Below are 20,977 nucleotides of genomic sequence, written 5' to 3'. Positions count from 1 at the left end.
CCTGGTGGTTTTTCCCATTACACTGTTGCAAGAACACCTGTACTTGGCTGACTTTCTCTTCTCCTAAAGATACAGGATCAGGATCAGGCCCTGAATCTGGCAACCCTAGTACTGACACATGTAGTTGATGTCAGATTTTAAAGTCTGCTTCAAAATGAATGAGACTGCATTTTCACACCTAGAAAACTTTATATATATGCTAACACTAACTTTACCTATGAAATGTTAAACATGTTTATTTAAAAAGAAAGAGCAGACATTTTTTATGAAATTTACTGCAATGATAGCCAACAGGCATAATTAAAATATTTATGACAAAACTGAGCATTTTCCTGCTGAGAACAACTTCTAAATTCTATGCATGTCACTATAACCTGGAGTGCTTTTAATTTTTGCTTATTTAGGCACAAAGTTACAGGGAAAAGTCAGATATCTCTTTCGTTCAGCTCCTACAAAGAGCACATTTAGGCATTCATGAAGCACAAGTTATTTTAGTTATAACAGTTGTGTTTCTTAGGAACCCACATATAATTTGGTAATTGGATCTCAAGAAGCAATGATGCAGTATTGTCTGAGTCCAAAGATGTCAGAGAACAAAAAGCAACTCCAACTCGTGATAAGGTCCACATGAGCAAAGGCTTTTTTTTTTTTTTTTTTGCTTGAATGAAGCAGGAAGCACCATCTTGCAGGGAAGTCTGGCCTAGATGATCCAAATACCACAGGAGGTGTCAATACTGCTTCTGGATTGTACCACTTTAGGCTGCCACAAGGAGGCGCCCAATGAGTGAATGCTCTTCCATATATATATTAGGGATGGAAACATCTCTATCACTTTCAGTTCTCTCACTTTCTCATTTTTCCAACCTTAAATTTTGTTCCCCACATTTCTTAAGCAATCTGTAATTTTTTTAAAAAAAAAACTCATGGAAATTCTCCAGCATTCAGTGCACATTTCTCATAATAAACACATTTTTGTAGGGGTTTTTAACTAATGTACATGTTTTGCAAGCCATTTCTCATCATAGAAAGCATTTTTGCACATTATTTTCATTCATATATTCATTTTTATGCCATGCCCACTTTCCCCTAATATATATGCATTTTTGTAAACATTGTTTGGCTAGCGAACCGCATCGCAAAATTCAAATAAGTGCTAATTTTGAAGCATGGTGGGTTTCAGTATATTATTTTGGAAATTGCGAATTTGATAGATTTGGCCTAAAATGTGAACTGAAACAAAATTCCCTCCCATCCCTAACATGTGTGTGTATGTGTTTTACAGACATATATTTTTCACTAATGTGACTTCCCCTTCCTGCAGTCAGAAGTGGTACAGTCCAGAAACAGTTTTTTGCATCTCATCTGCTGTCTGTATAAACTAAGGCCCAGCATATGTACATTAGAGATCTCTACTCTGGAGACTTGGGGATCTTCATAGGCAGAGTTAACACTATGTTTTACAGCACCCCCACACACAAAAAATGAATTTCACCATATTTATCAATATACATGGTATGAAAGAATGAAAAGGAGGTGAAAGCCTTCTTTATACTGCCCTATTATGAGGAGGTTCTCAACAATGTCAACCCAGAGGAAGGAAAAACAAATCACGTACTTACATTGAACTCACAGAAATCGAGGCTATCAAGACTTTTGCTTCGATGTATTCTCCCTTTTATTCTTCTTAAGGAAGGCTTTCCTTGGCTTATGCTACAATTAGAGCCAGTGGGATTTTCAGAGGATGGTGTAACCCTGTTGGAGAGAAATTGTTGCATTAAAAAGGTCAAAAAATGATAGCGCTCTTAGCAACCCCAGCCCTTAGTCCTCCTACCCCACACGCACCAAGCCTAAGTACGTTTTCTGAATTTGCTCTCTGTTGTGCTAGAGCAGAGCCTTTTTCAGCCCAAGGACCACATTCTGTCATGGGCAAACTTCCAGAGTCTACATTTATATCTAAGAGCATCACCATAGGCAAAAGGAGCGGTGATGGTCAGAAACAAAAGTGGACAGGAAACTACATTCCAGCCATGCAAAACGCAGGCATTTCTACATACTCTGAAACACACACATACACATTGCCGTCCTTCATCCAGGCAAGCAGCAGACATTATCATGTTCGATGAACCATTTCAGCCATGCAAAGGTACCCAAGGAGGACACAGAGCCAAGCCAGTGAGAGGTGTGGCTTGGGGAGAGTTCTGAGGGCCAGACAGAGAGGTGTTAGGCCCCCAGGCCTGAGGATCCCCACTCCTGCTCTGGAGAGTAGGTCCCAAACCAATGGATTCAAAATACAAGGAAGGGGATTTTGCCTAAATATTAGGAGGAACTTCCTGAGAGGGTAAGAGCTACTGTATCTGACAGCAGAGCAGACGGCCTTGGAAGACGGAAGACTCTCCTTCATCAGCGGTTAGAAACAGAGGCTTCATGCCCACCTATCGGGGTTGTTGTAGCAGTGGATGTTCTGCATTGTCAACGGGTTGAACTAGATCACCTTTGAGGGACCTTCCAACCCTCTGATTCTACATAAAACTAAAATAAAACCGTATTTGTTTCCTCTGCCTCCATTTCCCTCCCCAGCATCTGTTTTTCCTGTGTCATTGTTTAGATTGTAAGTGCCGGAATGCTTTCTACCATCTCCGATTGGTAGCCCAGCTACGTCCCTTTCTGGACAGTGACGACCTCGCCTCAGTCGTTCATGCTCTGGTAACTTCTAGATTGGACTACTGCAATGCGCTCTACGTTGGGCTGCCCTTGAAGATAGTTCGGAAACTACAGTTAGTCCAGAATGCAGCGGCCAGATTGTTGACGCGGACCAGAAGGTCCGCTCATATAACACCTGTTTTGGCCCGTCTGCACTGGCTTCCTATTTGTTTCCGGGCTAAATTCAAAGTGCTGGTTTTGACCTATAAAGCCTTACACGGCATGGGACCGCAATACCTGGTGGAGCGCCTCTCCCAATATGAAACTACCCGTACACTGCGCTCAACGTCTAAGGCCCTCCTCCGAGTACCATCCCCTCAAGAAGCTCGGAGGATGGTGACTAGAAATAGGGCCTTTTCGGTTGTGGCTCCCGAACTGTGGAATGGTCTCCCCGATGAGGTGCGCCTGGCGCCGACGCTGCTAGCTTTTCGGCGCCAGGTGAAAACCTTTTTATACTCCCAGGCATTTTAAAGTGTATTTTTACAGTATTTTATTACTATGTTGTATTCTGGATGTTGTTTGGTTCTCGTATTGTTTGTGTGTTTTTGTTTTTTTGAGTTATTATATTTATTGTATTTATATATTGTGCCTGCTTTTACTTTTTATGTACACCGCCCAGAGAGCCTTCGGGCTTAGGGCGGTATATAAATTAAATTAAATAAATAAATAAATAAATTCCAGTGAGTGGCACTTCTATGTTTGACACTGCTCATCAGCAAGAGTCATCTTGATGTCTCCAGGTGCCTTCTTGAACCAGCACTGGATCGTAAGACAAGTCCCATTAGATCAGACTAAAGGCTATCTAGTTCCTCCCCACAGTGGTCAACCAGATGCCTCTAAGAAGCCCACATGCAGGACATGAGGGTAAGAACCCTCTCGCAGTGCCTTCTGGCAACTGGTTTTCAGAGATATACTGCCTCTCATCCTGGAGGTAACATATAGCCATCATGACTAGTAGTCACTGGTAGCCTTACTCTCCATGAATTTGTGTAGCCTGTTAAAGCCATGTAAACCAGGATTCATCATCACATAGAGTGGTAGTCAATTCCAAAATTAATTATGCACTTAATGTCAGATCCTATGCTTTGCTAGCCGAGTTTAGGAACAGCTCATTGGTTTTAGAAAAATCAATTCCCACCGATAAGAAATCTCTTCATCAGCATCTCCTGCCCCAGCAGCGACAAATTTAAGCTATTGTACATAATGTAAAGCTGCTGCCCTCTTTATTTTAGTGAAATATTCAATACATTTAAGAGCCTTCTTCCAAACCAACTATTGACAAGCTCATTAACCTAATGGCGAGATGATGATGTAAGACATAACATTAATTAGACAAATCAGATGTTGTAAAAGAAACAAACAAAAGTTTACATTGACTATTTGCAATGAACTTCCCCAAAACACCAGTTTTCAGAACAGACAATTAACTGTTCCTGCAAAGAGGAGAAAATGAGAAGCACTCACATCTTACAGCGGCTCTGTTTATAAAGGCAGGGACATGCAGAAGCCAGTTTTCTATTGGAGTCACACTACACTAAGCAAAGGTGTCTGTAGACATTTTTTAAATTGCACTATGCAAAATGTTAGAATTTGGGATTCTAGCATAACTGAATTTTAAAAGGTGTTTGTTTAATGTCAGCTAAATTAAGAGTATAGCAAAGCAAACTATATCTCAGTTTCCGAGGCTGGACTTTTAGAAGGCTGCACACACAAACTTTCACTCGCCTCCCCATCACTTGTGGCCAGCAAAGCTGATATATTTGCTAGCCATAAGTCCAGCAGATACATATCAAGAAAAGGTTGTATGTATTCCTTTATTTTATTCAATTTCTCTCCCAAATGAGCCCAGGGCAGCATTCTTCCTCATTGCAGGGATCTCTGGCCCAACTGTCCCCAACCTGTTAGCCATACCTCTGTGATTGCTTGAAGGAAAAGCACATTTTACTTTCAAATCGCAAATGAATCATGAGCTGCCAATTAAAATAATGCTGTAAATCTAAGCATGCTTCCTAGAAAGTTAACTCCATCAAATCAATGGGACTCAGAAAATGTTTATTTATTGGACATGTTGTGGTAAGATTGGGATTTTGGGCAGGAGAGGGTTAATGGATCCAGAAGTACTGCTAGAGACTCTCTTAACAGCTAGTGACAAAATTGCCAGGAATATCCTTTGTTAGGGAAACTACAGGTCAGTAGCCCAGATATGTCTGCATTGGAGCAAATTGCTTCTTGATACAGGACGATCCTCCGATATAATGAACAGGAAAAAACAATCAGAGAAAGCATTAGCGGCTACCTACAGCAGGGGTGAGGAATGTGTCAACTTCTAGAAGTTGAACTCCAACTCCCATCAGTCCCAGCCAGCTTGGCAAATGGTCAAGGATGGTGGCAATTGTAGTCCAGCAACATTTGGACTGGAGGGCCACATGGCCCCCATCTCTGGGTTATAGTTTCCCCCTCCCACAGCTAAGTATGATGTATTCTAGGTATCTGTGAAGGGGTGGTGGTGCAGACTGCAGTTTTTGCATGGGATAGAAAGAACAGAGTTTAGGATCTCTGCAAGCTCAGGGAAAGAGCCTTCTTGGCAGAAGCAGCTCACTGGGTGAGGTGGACCCCTTGCACTAGCTTCCCAGCAGGTGGATCTCTGTTGCTTACCAGGAGAGAAAGCCCTGAACAACGTTGGTTTAGGACATCTTAGGGACCACCTGAACCCTTACATCCCAACTTAATCACTGAGATCATCTGCAGGAGCGGCTTTGGTCATCCCCCGAGTTGGCGAGGCTCATTTAACATTGACACAAAATTGAGCCTCCAGTGTTATCAGCCCAGTTCTCTGGAACTCTCTGTCAACAGAGATTCAGCAGGCACCTGCTGTTTTAACTTTTATACACCTGCTGAAAACCTTTCTGTTCTGCCAGAAACTTATGCAGGCAATTAAGATGTCTTTTTGCAATAGCTGACCTTTGTTTTTATTGTGTTTTTAATGTTTTTTATTGTATGGTTGTTGTTTTATTAGTTGTAAACAGCTTTGTTGTTTTTAACAAGAGACAGACAGACAGACAGATTAGATAGATAGACAGACAGACAGACAAGACAGACAGACAAGACAGACAGCGAGCCACCTGCCAGGAAGCTAGGATAGCTACTCTGCCCCACCAAGCAAGTTGTTGCTGCTTCTTGGGAAGTTGCTTCTCTCTGGAGATCTGATCCAAGGCAGCGGATTTGGCAACTGGAGTGTTTACATTTTAAATGCCTGGAAAACTGCCCACCACCTAGCAGTTTCTCCCTCTGTCTGTTCCTGCTCAGAAACCACCTTACCCTGAGGGGAAGGAGACATCAAGCTTTCAAAAAGCCCCTTTCCCCCCTCTTTTGTAGCTTGTTTTTGGTGTTTTGTTTTATTTCATTTTAATATACGCTTATTGATTAAATGTTTTTATGTCTACTGCTTTGTGAGGTTCTCTCAAAAAGCAATATATAAATATCTGAAATAAATAAAAAGCTGTGCCTCCACCTCTGCTCAGCCTGTCCATTTATAAATAAAACCCAAATATTACAAAAATAGCAGTAAGCATCCAGTGACCTCCTTCTAAGGAAAGCACCACCTCCTGGGAACTTCTTACTGTTTAGAGAAGTGGGAAGAGCATAACAGAATGTTTAAGATGGGAACATTTATGAGAAATATGCTGTTCGTGCTGTAATCTACTGTAATGTGGGACAAAAGCTTCCTGTTCCTCACCATCACCAAAATACCCTTTCTGTTCCCACTCCACACCTATATTTTTTTGTGTGTGTGCCGAAATGGGATTTCAGCCAAATTCCATGTTTTGTGCCTTTTCTGATTTCCACAGAGGATATCATGGTATACACACAACATGCATAACACTGACTGTCAATACAGAGCTGTATTTATCACACCTTCACCTTATGCAATACTAGCTATACAACCTCAGAAAGAATGGTAGCAAGGACATAAGACTAAACCTTTAAATTCTGGTCTGACAAGTAGCAACCATATATTTTGAACATACACAGATGCTTACAGCCAAGAGTTAACACTGTGGTTTCAGTGCCAGTAGTGCAGTGTCAAATTCAGAAGTGCAGGGTCCCTTCATGTTAGTCACAGTCATGCCCCCCCTTTTGAGAATGAGATACTTGTTAATGCCTTCCCCCACGACAACAGATGTTCCTTGGAGCCAATCAGCATGAAAAAGGAGAATGTTAGCTACTGAGAAGAGTCTTCTCAGTGGCTAACTCACCTCCTTTCACTCTGATTGGTTCCAATCAGCAGAAAAGGACAAGGAGGCATATTAGAAGACTCTACTCAGTGGCCAGCACACTCCCCTTTCATGCCAATTGGCCCATAGGATGCTGAAAACTGCTGGGACCCTGATCCCAAAAAAGTAAGGGGTCTAAGACCCCCTGACACCCCGGACAACTACACCCCTGTTTGGAGCGTATAGTGAGATGACTCCTGTGTTTCTCAAGACATGGATACCACATTTGTTACTCTGCTCTGACCTAAGTACTTTATTAAAAACTCCCTGACTCTCTCCCCATCCCCACCCCACATTTTCCCAAATCAGTTCACAACAGATACCAGGTCTTTTCACTGCTAAAACAAAGGTGATGAGGTCAGTAGACCCACCTGAACATAATTCACCAACACCCATTAGGAGGTGAAAGAGCTGAGCCCCTCTCCAGCTGATTGACCTAAGAACAGTTCCCATATTTATATTTATTCATTTCCATGACTATGATGAGAACATTGTAATGTTCATCAAAGTAATGGCTACCAACACTGGTCAGAGAGAAGTGTTGGGTCTACAAACATTCCCAGTCCATACTGTGCTCATATATTGGTCTAATCCTTGGGGGTCATCAGGAATATAATCTTTCTGCAAAAACAACACTGTCTTGTGGCACTTTAGACTCACACCTCTAACATGGTGCAAGTTTTCGTGGATTTTGCCAGATGCATGAAGATGGCTGTTAGCCATAATGGAATCTCTGTCTTCAGAGGCAATGAATGCCAGTTGCTTGCCAGGATACCCACAAGCAGGGCTTGAAGGCAAGAGCCCTCTCCTGCTGTTTGCCCCTAGTCGCTGGTATTCAGAGGTATACATAATCATTGCCATTATCATCATCACCATCATCATCATCATTATTAATTACACACCCATCACCAGTAAGTCAGTGCCAAGCTAACAATATAAAAAACATTATTAAAAACAGTGTAGAACCAATTAAAACAGATTATATTCACAACTAGATAGGGTCCTAAAGATATTTCTTACGTGTCAAAATCCAGGGTGAAGAGGTGCTGCTTCAGCATGCAATAAAAGCTGTACATAGGTGCCAAATGCACTGCTGTGGGAAACTTAGGGGCTGCCAGAAAGAAAGCCCTCTCCCGGGGCCCCAGACATCTGAGGGTGGTGGGACTATCAAGAAGGCCCCTGCTGCTGATCTCAAGAGGGTCTGTAGGGAAGGGGGAAGTATTTCAGATATTTGTTTGCTCTTACTCTGCAGGGCAGAACCTGAACCAATGGGCTCAAATTACAAGAAAGGGAATTTATATTAAACATCAGAAAGAACTTCCTGACTGTATGAACTACTCAAGAGTGGACCATACTGCCTCAGAAGACAATGGATCCTCCTTTGCTGGAGGTTTTAAGCAGAGGCTGGACAGCCACCTACCAGGGATAGTGTAGCAATGGATTTCCTGCACCAAGCAGGGGGTTGGGCTAGTTGATCTCTGAGACCCCATCTAGCTCTAGGCTTCTATGAATCTATGATTTATCAGCAAACCAGAAAATAGGGTCTGTCCCTAGTAAGTATGGATAGCTGAACAGTATGTCGTTATTTATCCCCGTCTGGTAAGGAGGCATTCAAGAGGCAGCTAGATAGGGACTTGTCAGGTGTGCTTTAATTTGGAGTCCTGCATTGAGCAGGAAGTTGGACTTAATGGCCTTATAGGCCCCTTCCAACTCTACAATTCTATGATTCAATGATCTATTGGCCAGTGCCTGTTCAAAAGCATTCCGTTGACCTAACAAGCCAGTATTGATTTCAGTTTGTTCTTTGTCCGCTATCTGCTGTTTTTACTGATCCATTTTTTCTATCCCCAAGAATATTAATATTAATATCAATATTTTAAAGTTGATAAAGTTATTGTTCTTAATATTGATATTTTAGAGTGCAGAAAACATGTAGAGAAAATTGCTACATAAAAATCCCAAATCTGATATGCAATAATAGAGAGTAAGTGAATTAATGGAAAATTCAGTACCAAATCTGAATTGGGCAGAATTCTAGTGCTTCCCTGCTGTCTGGTCATAAACCAAGGGTGGACAACTGGTAGCCCAAGGGTCACATGAAGCCCTCGGTCTAATTTCATGTGGGTGGCGAGGAAGGAAAACAAGAGAAAAGAGGGAAGCAGAGAGAGAGGTTACCCTACCCGCTGGTGGACCCCAGCAAATTTAAGTCTGACAGAATATGGCCCTTGACAGAAGAAAGGATCCCCACCCCTGTCATAAACAGTTATATGTACTTTGATCCTATTTCCCCCTTGATGCCTATTATGGACTGCCCCAGGCAAAATTTGAGAAACCACAAGCATAGAGGGCTACATAAACCCATCCTTCTTGGAGATAACATAAGTGAATCATGAACACTAAGTATTTATATTCAGTAGTTGCTTGATCTTTCTCATATATATCAGAATTGCATCCACAAACAGCATTATGGGACAAAATAACTCCCATTCTGTGCCACCATCTACACTTTTTATTTTGTCTTTTCACAGTATTTTTATCCCACCTTTCCTCTTCTACAAAAAGCAGTCAAAGCAACTTCGTGTGTGTGTGTGTGTGTGTGTGTGTGTGTGTACATACACACACACACACACGAAACAACATAGCGAAATCAAAACAGATCTAATAAAATGGCATAACAGCAGAGCAACCCAAAATATAACAGTGAGATTAAACCTCAGATAGAAGGCACCAAATGCCAACAAAATCCTCACCTGAAAGACCAAATCCCTCGAAGAAGGTAGTTCCACAGCCTGGGCATTGCCACGGGGAAAGTCCTTCCCCTTGTTGCCCCCAGCAACAATTCAGCTGCTGGTGGGATACACCGAAGGGTTTCCCCAGTCGACAGCAGGGGACTGGCCAGTCTGTATATCGACAGAGTTTTTAACTGGCTGAGCCTCTAAACATCCGGCACAGAGCCTGCAAATCAATCTCCCCCAACCTGGTGCCCTCCAGAAGGTTTGGACTACAACTCCCATCATCTCTGACTATTGGCCTTGGAGCCACATCCACAACATTTGCAGGGCACCAGGTTAAGAAGGGCCTCCCTAATAAGTAAATCACTGCGTGGAATGAATCCTTAGGAACACATGGAGCTCCCTTATATTAAGCCAGACCACTGGTCCCTCTACTTCAATATTGTCTATGCTGACTGGAGCTCCTCTCCAGAATTATAGGCAACCCTGTGGTGTTGCTGAATGTAAATATTAAAACACCCAAGCAAATGTTATTGGCTTTAATCTCAGCATGGCTCAAGAGGGGAGACTTCTAAGGGGCTGAGCAAGTGTGACAGGCAGGCGGAGGAACCTATTCCTTTTCCTTTCAAATTTACTAAGTTGGCAGGTAGGTGTGACATGATATCTAATGTGGCTGAAAGATCTTATCACCATAAAATCGAGTCACTTAGTGGCCTCTGGTCTTGGCTAAACTGGTGCCAAGCAGGAGAGTGATTTGGTGATCTGGATGACCGTCCCTGAGAATCAGTGTTGAGACCATCCCATTCATTTTCTTTATGACTCTAAATGGCTACTGTACAGTCACTGTTTTGACACTTGGAGCCCTAGAAATTAAATCTGCCACCTAGAAATTACATTCCCCAATATTGCGAGATGATGAAACACAAGATTAAAAAACAAACAATATAGTAATAAAGCTGTGCTTTTAGCATTCTACAGGACAAGAACTTTTATTATGGAAGAAATTAGAGTGGCAGATGTTCTGTGAAGAAAGCAAACAGTTTCTGCTACCTTTTCATTTTTTCATTCAGTGGGATTCAGGTAGATTATCTCCCCCAGCAAAAGGTAAGTATTTTAAACCTTTTTTAAAAAATTAAATGATCTTTTTTGCTTGTGCTAACGATATGTAGTAACTGTTTTGCTTGCACTAACTGTATGCAACCTATCAGATAACTTAGGGAGCTAAGAGCAAACCATAACACTGAAACCCTTAATTTATTCATTTATTCATTCACAAGAAATCATTTGAATTCATAAAAGTTGAAATAGCTAAATAAAAATTAGCTAATTTTCTTTCATATGCAATATATACTTCCTTGTTTAAAAGAGTTACAGCTAGCATTGCATAGCAATATAAGGTAATTAAATGTCTACTTTTCCTGTTATTTGTAAACTATGTGGGTAGAAAAAAATGCTTAAATAGATTTTATTTGTTTATTATTTTGAAATTTTCTGAACAGTGCCTTTATTCAAAACATGGACTCCAAGACTGTGTACCTAAAAACCATACATCAATGCAATATTAAAACTTAAAACATTCATTAATAAAAATCTATTTTAATCTAAAGACTGCTGATGAATTCTTATTGATTGGCAAAAATGCCACAACACATTTTTTAAAAAAACAATATCTTCTTATTTTTGCATTTTATGCCACAGTGTCATTCAGGTTAAGGGTGCTTTTACAAGACACAGTCATACATAGAAAAAGGGATATTAAAGCCATAAGGCAATGACAGAAAGAATTGTAGCATGTCCCTGAGCTGAACTGCAAATCCTATTTTGTCCTTAGATGTCCATTAGACTACAACCTGGGAGACCAGGGTTCGAATCCCCACACAGCCATGAAGCTCACTGGGTGACCTTGGGCCAGTCACTGCCTCTCAGCCTCAGAGGCAGGCAATGGTAAACCCCCTCTGAATACCGCTTACCATGAAAACCCTACTCATAGGGTCACCATAAGTCGGAATTGACTTGAAGGCAGTCCATTTACATTTTAGATTTCAGAAAGCAACCTTGACTTGAACCTTCATAGCAACCATTGATAAATTTAAGAACAATATACTTAAGCCTGATTTCCTGATGGGAGCTATCAATGTATTTTTCAACTTGCACAGCAAGAGAGACCACTACATAAAGCTTTACAATGATTTGAGAGCATTTTGAAGAAAGCACACAAAATGTATAAAAATAGAAACCACTTAATGCTCAGCTTTTGTTCCTGATTATTAAACTTTTGTTGTTAACATCTGTATGCACAATGAAGACGATTTTGCTTAGAGTGAGCTAGAGGAAAATATCATTTTCTATGCCCCAGGCAAATGAAAATACATCCATAGGAATCCCTGCAAACAACTGGGTTTTAAAGAACAGTTTCAGTTCTTCTTTACTGTAACACGAGAGGCTTGGCAATGATTTTTCAAGTTATGTTAATATGCTATATGAACTTTTTAGAGAAGCAATGCAAGTTGTTTGCATATCCCTTAATACAGTGATCCTAAAATCAGCTAAATTGGTTCTCAGTAGTAAAAGCAGGCTTTTTAAAAAATCTGCCAGTGGGAATGAAGGGACAAGCCACAGGCCAAAATGAGCATTCCTTTCTCACTAAAAGTCTTCAGATGAGCAAAATGGTAAGCATTGATTGTATTCTCTTTCTCGGGTAATATGTTTTGCTCCTCTATATAAATGAGGGAAGGGATGCAACCATACCAGTGCCAGAAATGGGAACCGACTCTTTGCTAGTTCTGAAATGCTGGCGTTACCTTCTGGATTATCAGCACTTTCCCCCTCTGACATTTTACCCTCTCTCACTGCGACCTGGGGTCACAGGGATAGCAATCCACTGCTCAGATGGGGGGGGTGTCAGCTTGTGTACATTTGACTGGAGCTTTTAATGTGCAAATGCAATTTAAGCAATATGATGGAAGCCTCTCCTTTGTTAAACAGAGAGGGGATCTAAAGTTCATTTTGCACATTAAAAGTCAAATCAAATGTACAAACGATGGAGAACTGCATGATGGAGAGTCTGATGTTTGGTGCTGAAACTTTTAGTTCTCTGTTGTTAAACTAAATAGTTGAGACAATACATTCTACCTCATCATCATGACAGCCTGTTTGACTCAGTCTTAGATGTTCCTCCTTGTTTTTACTTCTTTCTTTCTAAAAACCACCTAAGTCAAAATGATTCTTTACAAGTCACCAGTTAATGCAATGCATAAGGATCTTTGTGTCCACCCATAGTACACAATTACAGTGTGACAATCTGTCCCCCTCCCCCAGCATACACACATACAAAGGAGCTCCTTGCTCTAGCAAACTGACCAAAAGCCCTTAAGGAAGCAGAGAAAGGTGACATTTATACTTCTGAATCAAACCATTGTCAAATTTTCACAATACATTACACACACACATCACCACCTGGTAACCACCATGAAAGCCAATTATTTGACAATGAAAAGACACACTTTATTCATGTAAGGATTTCTTTTTTTAAAATGCTACTGCCAAGCAGGTCAAAGAATATGGTCCATGTTCTAATATCCACCAAGGGCCTCCCTTATCGCTCCCCCCCCCCAGTATCTCTCTGGGAAAACATTCATAATTTCAGATCAAGTAGAATCAACATTCTCGGTTAAAAAGAGAGATGAGAGAGAGAGAGAGAGAGAGAGAGAGAGAAGTCTGACACTTTTGAAGGTTCCAATTGGTTGTTTGTGGCAAGAAAGCCTACACACACACACACACACACACACAAACACACACACGAGTTGTCATGAAACTGACCAGCTTTTGCAACAAAAGACTGCTAAACACGACATCTGCTTGGGGTGGGGGAGGGGAAGAGAGCACCATTTTGCTGCAAATAATTCGAATAAACCCCCCACGACGCCCTGGTGTCTTTCCAGCAACCAGGAGGGAAAAGAGCGAGGGATCCCACGACAAAGAAACGGGACAATTCTGTGGAATCGTCACGATTCTCCTTTCCATGAACGCAGCGCTTCTGGCGCCAGCTGAGCCCAGCTGCGTGGCAGGGAAGAGCCGGTGGCAGGGAAGCGCTTCCTTCGCCCAGGGTCGCCTCCTCTCCGTCCCCCTCTCTGGGCAAAAGATCTCCGCCACAAACGCCCAGGAGGGCGCCCGCACCAGGCGCAGCGCCTTGCAGCAGCAGCAGCGGCGCCTGCTACTCACCAGAGCTTCCTCTTTAAGGGCATGAGGCTGCCCCGGTTGGAGGCGGTCACCCCGATGGCCATCTGCAAGACCGTCAGGTACTTCTGGTACTTCATCTTGCCGTCGCCCCCCCGGTCCTTGATGCGTCCCCGCCGCCGCCGCCGCCGCCACCGACAGAGTCTCTCCAGCCGCTGCATGCAATCATCCAGGTTTTATTTCCAGGCATCTGCCGGCCCTGCGTCGCCGCCGCCGCCTCTCCTGCCGCGCTCCCTCTCTCCCTCTCTGTAGCCCCCTCCCTCCGGCTCACGCTCTCCTCCTCCTGCAGCGCTCCCTCTCCCCTCCCTCCCCCCCCGCTGGCCTTTTCCTCCTCCTCCTCTTGCCACTCTCACTCCATCCCAGCCGACAAGCGCCCCCTCTTGTCCTTCTCCTCCTCCCTCCCCCCAACCTCTTGCCCACCTTTGCTCTTCCTCGCCTGTTATCCCTCCTCCTGCCGCTGCTGCTGTTCAGGGCTCATTCCCACGTGCGCGACAGCTTGCCCCAGATCCATCACCTCCACACACGCACAGAAAGAGGGGAAGAGCATGCCGACATGTCCTCCAGAGCGATGCTTTGGATTACTGAAGGTGCAGATAGGGTGGTTCACACGTGCATGCACACCACTCCATAATAAGTTGCGTTAGTGACTGTTGGCGTGCAGTAGTGTAGCGACAAATTCAGAAGTGCAGGGTCCTTTCATTATAGTCATGCCACGTCCCTGTCACAGCCACGCCCCCTCGCTTGCTAACCATTGTCATCTCCAGTCCAGGCTCAGTTCTTCCCACCTGCAACTTCTTCCGTGTTGCGGATGCCCCCAATCAGCATGAAAGGGGAGTATATTAGCTACTGAGAAGAGTATTCTCAGTGGCTGACTCACCTCTTTTTACCCTGATTGACTCCAAACAGCAGGAAAGGACAAGGAAGAATGTTAGAAAACGCTTCTCAGTGGCCATGCTGATTGGCTCATAGGATGCTGGAGACATAGGGACCCTGCTGAGACCCTGCTCCCAAAAAGTAAAGGGACTAAGAACCTCTGAGACCCTGGACCACTATGCCCCTGTTTGCATGTGAACGGGCCATTGGAGATACATCACTATTGTTAGCTCTCTCACACACGTATACAGAGAGAGAGAGAGGACATTAATACCACCTCCAGTGCGGTATTAGCCAGTCCACCTCCAAATATCCTTTGGAGCATTTCAGGTGCTAGTGATGGAAAGGCTGATTCTCACATGCAATGCTCATTGCTGCACATTAGCACCACTTACAGCACAATCCTAAACATGTTTGTTCCAAAGGAAGTACCTTAGAATTCAACAAACAGGCTTACTTGTTAATAAATACATTTAATAATTTAATTTATTATAATTAATTAATTTATTATAATAATTAATTTAATAATAAATATGTTTAAGATGGCAAAATGAGTGATTATTTGCATTTGTTCATATGTGAATGGTCCATCTCAGATTTGCCAACAAAACACAGAGCTTTCCTGTCACTGAATGCAGCCAACACTGAATGCACTTCAGCAGCCAGGTTGGAAAGGGCTCTTTACGCTCACTGGCTCATCACTCCAAAATAGACTGACTTATGCACGGTGCAATCCTAGGCATGGTTACTCAGAAGTAAGTCACACTCTGTTCACTGTGTGTATGTTGTGGATGTATACGGATGCACATGTGTTTTTGTGCTAATGTGTATGGATGCATGTGTGTGTGCATGGTTATGTGTGGATGTGTATGGATATGTCTGTGAATGAAAGAGAGTGGGGTGGCCCCACCCATTGCTGGCAAGCAACCCCTGGATAGTTAGCCATAAGGGAAGGTGGCCTCTGTCAGAAAAAGTCCCTCCCCTCCAGGCAATTAGAAATTGCTGCCACCTTAGTTGTTATTAATACATATGAATGGTTACACCACCGCCATCATACATACACACACACACACGGAGAGAGAGACAGAGAGAGAGCTTTTATATCAGCTCCTATCACCCAAACACAATGCTTTTCATTGGAGAGAGCTGTGTTCACATACTTCAGCTGCAGATTGCTAATAACATGCTGATAGTTCAATAAACGTATTGCCAGTGAATGACTTACATGTTTGAATGAGCCATTGTTGCAGACACATACCCTGGCAGAATGTTCCTATCATATCTAGTGCAATCCTATTCAACAGAGTCAGTTCAAGCATCTGCCAGTCACTGTCATCAGGTAATATACATATCTGGAAACCATCTTAGAGCCAGGATTCACCCTCTTCTGCTGGCCTGGGACTCGGCCCTGAGGCAAGTGAAAGTTAAAATTAAGGAACCACCTGAGCATATGCAGGCTGCATATCCTGAGGGTACCACAGGCAGCCCATCTCTCATAGGGGAGGGAATGCGAGGTCATTGCTTGAATGGCAGAGAAGCGGGGGGGGGCATGATTTTGCTAAAATTGGTGAGAATCAGGAGGTGAGGCTTGTGGATTTTATGAAAGGTGCCCTTCTCTTCCAACAAACCCCACCATAATTCAAGTATTCACATAAGCTCCCTTTTTAAAAATTAATTTTGTCCTTTCAAGTCCTCCTATAACTCAAATAGGTCTACTACACTGCTTTTTGATGTGTACCTTCTTTCCCTATCCTCCAAAGCAAATTGTTGTCACAGAGAGAGAGAGAGAGAGAGAGAGAGGAGCAGCAGCAGCAGCACAATCCTATGCATGTTTGGTCAGAACTACTCCTCCCTAGTATGGAATAGCAGAGTTTATTCTAAGCTGTTTTCCCCTGCTGCACAAGCAGCCAGCACACTGCCCACCCCGAAACTAGCCAAGTAATTTGTCCAATAATATACTATTAATATGTTAAGAAGATTTTAAAGGAGCCAATATTTATCTTCATTTTCTATCTCTTCTCATATATTTCTTTTTAGAAACTACCTAGCTCCTAATTAAACCCCATATGCCCAACTGCACAAAAACTTATTTCGCACTGCACAATTGTTTTTGACACAGCACAGAATGCATCTAGCTGCATGTTAGAATAAACCCTGTGGAATAGGATAAGTGGAGGACAATGAAGATAGGACACGGGTCCTGTGAGGAACTGGGTATGTTGCAGGAGAGGAGATCTCCACTAAATTTGGGACAAACTTCTTGATGTTGAGAAATGTGTGGCAAGAGAACCAATTGCATAGAAAGCATGCACACACACATGCACAAGGATGCACACTGCTATGCCACTGCCGCCCGAGGTACTAGTCCTTCAGCCTGACATGCATGCCCCATCTAACATCCTCCTTTTGGCCTCCATCTAACTGGGGCTGCTCCACCTCCCCTCATCCCACCCCACCCCCCATTTTTTCTTGGGACTCTTCTTCCTACACACTTCACTAGCAGCCTTCAGCGGCCTTTCCACTGGGCCACATCCACACCAGACATTTATTCCACTTTATAAACAGTCATGGCTTCCCACAAAGAATCCTGGGAAGTTTTGTTTGTGAAAGGTGCTGAGAGTTGTTAGGGGATGGTTATTCCCCTCACACAGCTCCAGTTCCCAGAAATCTCTGGGAAGAGGGGCTGACTGTTAAACCACACTGGCCCCATAGGGCTTGTTCACACCAGAGTTTACTGTGGGTTTGCAGGTGTTTTATATTCCCTGACTGCCAACACCCCCTTCCCTCACAGCTGCTGCCCTCCCCTCCTGGTTACCTGGGGCCTGCCCTCCTTTGCCCATTCTCAGTGGGGGGCTGGGGGGCTCTCCCCTTGGCCCTGTCCCATGGGGATGGAACTCTCATCCTAATGTTCTCCCTGCCCTGCTACAGCTCTCTCCCAATGGGAGCGTGCCATCATGCAATTGTGCCAGGAGCCAGAAGGAACAGCTGCTTTTGCCACTGCCATCCTTTCAGGCCTGGAGCTGCCCTCTCCCCTTGGGGTCTCTGTCCTCAACCCACTAATCTCATTAGGGCCCAGAATAGCTCCATATTATGCTAATCCTGCCAACACCATCACATTTGCTGTACAGCTACAATCAGGCTGTGGAACCAAACGACATTTCAGCATAGCTATCTTATTCTGCTCCAAAGACTCGGTGCTACTGAAACTGTTGGGAAGTGGCAGCAGGTCTGGGTCCAGGGGGATAAAAGAGGTTTGGGGGGCACCATGGACGCACCTTGGGTCAAAGAAAAAAGGATCTGCAATCACATTGTTCTGAGAAGATCCCTCCCTGCCACTCCTTCGCATGGGCACTTTCTGGTCATGCAAATTTGCATTAAAGCTTTAATGAAGTCAGACCCAAAAGTGTGTATATGGGGGGGGGAGACCCAGAAGGCTCAATTTTCTCAGCTGCTGCTATATGCAAAATCACACCCTTCCCCTCTGTGCCTGTTGATCTGAAATGAACAACCCCCTGTTGTTCTGCTAGCGTTGCCCTTGATTTTGATTTTACTTAAAACGGTGCCTTGAAAGGGTCACTTTAAAGGAGCAGCCTTTTTTAAAAAAATATTGTTTCAACTACAAAAATAGCACAATAACCGCATATGATACAATGATCCAAAGAAATAGAGAGAGTTGCTTCCAGTCATGTCCCAGCCAGGTGCCTCATCAGCCCTTCTCTGAGCCCTCCTCATCTGCTTTTGCCTGGCTTGGAATGTGTCCTTGAACACTGATGCCTCTTGCTTGCTTGGAAGGAGGGAGGGAGGGAAGGAGGATGGAGAAATGGGTGTGTGGATGTGGGTGTAGAGAACTTTGGCTTTTGCCCACCTGAATGTGGTCCATTATGCAAAGGTAAGAGTCACGCCCATTGCTCTGCCAGCTTTTGCCTCTGGTCACATGCAGCCTCCAAAAGGTTGCCCATGAGGGAATTGGGCTCTCTGGCTGGAAAAGGCCCCACATCCCTTTCACACAGTGAGTCAGAGCAGTGGTCCATCTAGCTCATCATGGTCTGCATACTGAATGGCAGTGGCTCTTCAGGGCTTCAAGAAGGGGCCTTTTCATAGGCCAACTTGGAGATGCCAGAGACTGAACCAGTGGGGCGGGGACTTTAGCAACCCTTGGGGGGGAGCTTTGGTGATGGTAGATGGGGTTGGTAAGCAAAGCGAGCGGGGTGGCAGCCTCTAGTCTTTCATATTAGCTTCCCACTGCAATGTGCTTGCTATTTTCTTTTGCTTTATAGTTTCATTCTGTATCTTCTGTTTTAACTTTGTTAGCCTTATCCTTCGCCAGCTGTCAAAGCAGCTCTCAGTAGCTACTAGTAATGATGACTATATTTCCTTCAGGACCAGAAATAGCATGCCTCTGAATACTAGTCACTGGGCGGGGGACAATTGAGGGCAAGGGATATTGCTTTAATGCCATTCTTGTGGGCTTGCCATAGGCATCCAGTTGGGCAATATGAGAACAGGATGCTGGAATATACAAATGCTTGGTCTAATCTATCAGGGTACTTCTTATGCTTTAAAATCATCCTAGAATTATAAAAATAATATCCTACTGACCACTTGATAGTATGATGATTCAGGGCCAAAGAAGACATGATGATGTATGAATGACCTTTTTTTTGTTAGTAGCCACTGAGAAGTCTGAGGGGAGAACAGATTTCTGTCCCTGTTGACACATTCAAGTAAAGCACCAATGCATGTTACAAATGACCTGAACTAGTGGGGGATGGTAAACAGAAAGGCAACCTATTATTCCCTCTACTGATTCCTCCTTTAAAATGTTTGTTATTTTTGCAGGCTTTGCTCCTACCCTTCCTCTCTTCTCTTCCTGTCTTTGTTCTCAGTCAGTAATGCCTCCCTGAGTGCAGGCCACATGGCTGCTTCAGCATGTATGACTTTTACCTCTCTGCAGTAATAAACCTTAAGTTTCTTTATTCTTTCAACTATCACCAGACCAGTTATTTCTGCACTTCACTGCAATATATAATATATATATGCTTTTCTGAAGCTGATACTTACATTGGCACCAACGGAGGCTTTCCTTTCAATGCAAGCAGCATTGACTTTTGGGGTGACTTTGTGGCAAGGAGATAAAGAGTTAAAATCTCCCTCCCCATGGTCCCAAGATGGCTCAGGCTTCTGCATGGCTGCTATTTCCATTTTTTAAAACTGTGTATTCATGTAATTAAGGTCATGTGTAATTTGGCTCTCAGACATCCCAGTTACTTTGGAATGAGAAAGCACCCACTTCTTCCAGAGTAGTTTCATCATGTTGACTGCTCAGAGTTGCACTAAAGAGGGTAAACACCAGAGAGGGGACCTGTAGTAAGGTTGCCATTTGCAACCCAGAGATATTAAAATTCCCAAAGCAGCAGGAAATGAAATGGAGCAGCTACAGCTTCTCCTTCTCATCCCTCCACCCACGTCATCCACTTTTTTATTTCTGTTTGCTGAAACTGCCAAGTAATTGACCAAACATTGAATTTGAAACCCCATCAACTTTTTTAAAAATTTAAACTGTAAATTAATATGTGCATTCATTGTAAGATGCTCTTTTGCCATTTGTGTTACGTAAACATACAACTGGCAATGAAGAACTGAAATAACTGACATTTAGGTTTTTTTAAAAGTTATGTATGAGTTGAAACGCACAGCTTATCACAAACACAATTTGCCAAAAAAGTCTAACCCAGCATTAACCCTCTGCCCCCAAATTGACTCATAAGTGCTAATTTTGTGGCACAAATTATAAAACCTGGCTGCTGATAATGTTGATACTGTGGCCATCAACATGCAAATCTGAAAAGTGAGAACTGATGTGAGTGTTTTATACAAGTATTTGGGCCTGGATTCTGTCAAAACTTTACAAAATGCTTCATTCTGTAAAAACAAATTCAGGTTGCTTACCTAAATGTGTGCATGATAACACCATTAAAATATCTAAAGTGTTGTTGCATAGAAGAGGGCAAATACTTGTTCTCTGCTGCCCCAAGGAGCAAGGAAAGATTTAATGGACATAAATGGGTAGATTCTGCTTGAACATTAGAAGAAACGTTTTGAGGGTGACAACAGTTTGAGTATGGACCCAGTGCCCTAGAGAGGTGGCAGGCTCTCCCTCGC

General features: G+C 43.3%; 1 protein-coding gene across 11 annotated transcripts in view; it reads right to left on the bottom strand.

The window, feature by feature from the left end:
* The window catches only part of TJP1 (tight junction protein 1), a 313,552-nt gene extending 293,647 nt beyond the window's left edge, over nucleotides 1-19,905 (bottom strand). For 7 of the 11 annotated variants that reach the window (XM_061595857.1, XM_061595858.1, XM_061595847.1 and 4 more), the window contains exons 1-2: nucleotides 13,928-14,037; nucleotides 1,620-1,752 (exon numbers count right to left, since the gene is read on the bottom strand). In XM_061595857.1, the coding sequence (XP_061451841.1) occupies nucleotides 1,620-1,752; nucleotides 13,928-14,022 (228 nt within the window). In that variant the 5' untranslated portion in view covers nucleotides 14,023-14,037. Of the gene's footprint in view, nucleotides 1-1,619; nucleotides 1,753-13,525; nucleotides 13,598-13,927; nucleotides 14,104-19,876 lie in introns of those variants that run through there. The other 4 variants (XM_061595845.1, XM_061595846.1, XM_061595852.1 and 1 more) reach the window with 3 other exon arrangements.
* Nucleotides 19,906-20,977: the final 1,072 nt, after the last annotated feature.

The sequence above is a fragment of the Rhineura floridana genome, chromosome 14 (assembly GCF_030035675.1).
Source record: "Rhineura floridana isolate rRhiFlo1 chromosome 14, rRhiFlo1.hap2, whole genome shotgun sequence".
Lineage (NCBI taxonomy): Eukaryota > Metazoa > Chordata > Lepidosauria > Squamata > Rhineuridae > Rhineura > Rhineura floridana.
The sequence above is the reverse complement of the archived record's forward strand: the minus strand, read 5'-3'. Positions and strand labels throughout refer to the sequence as shown.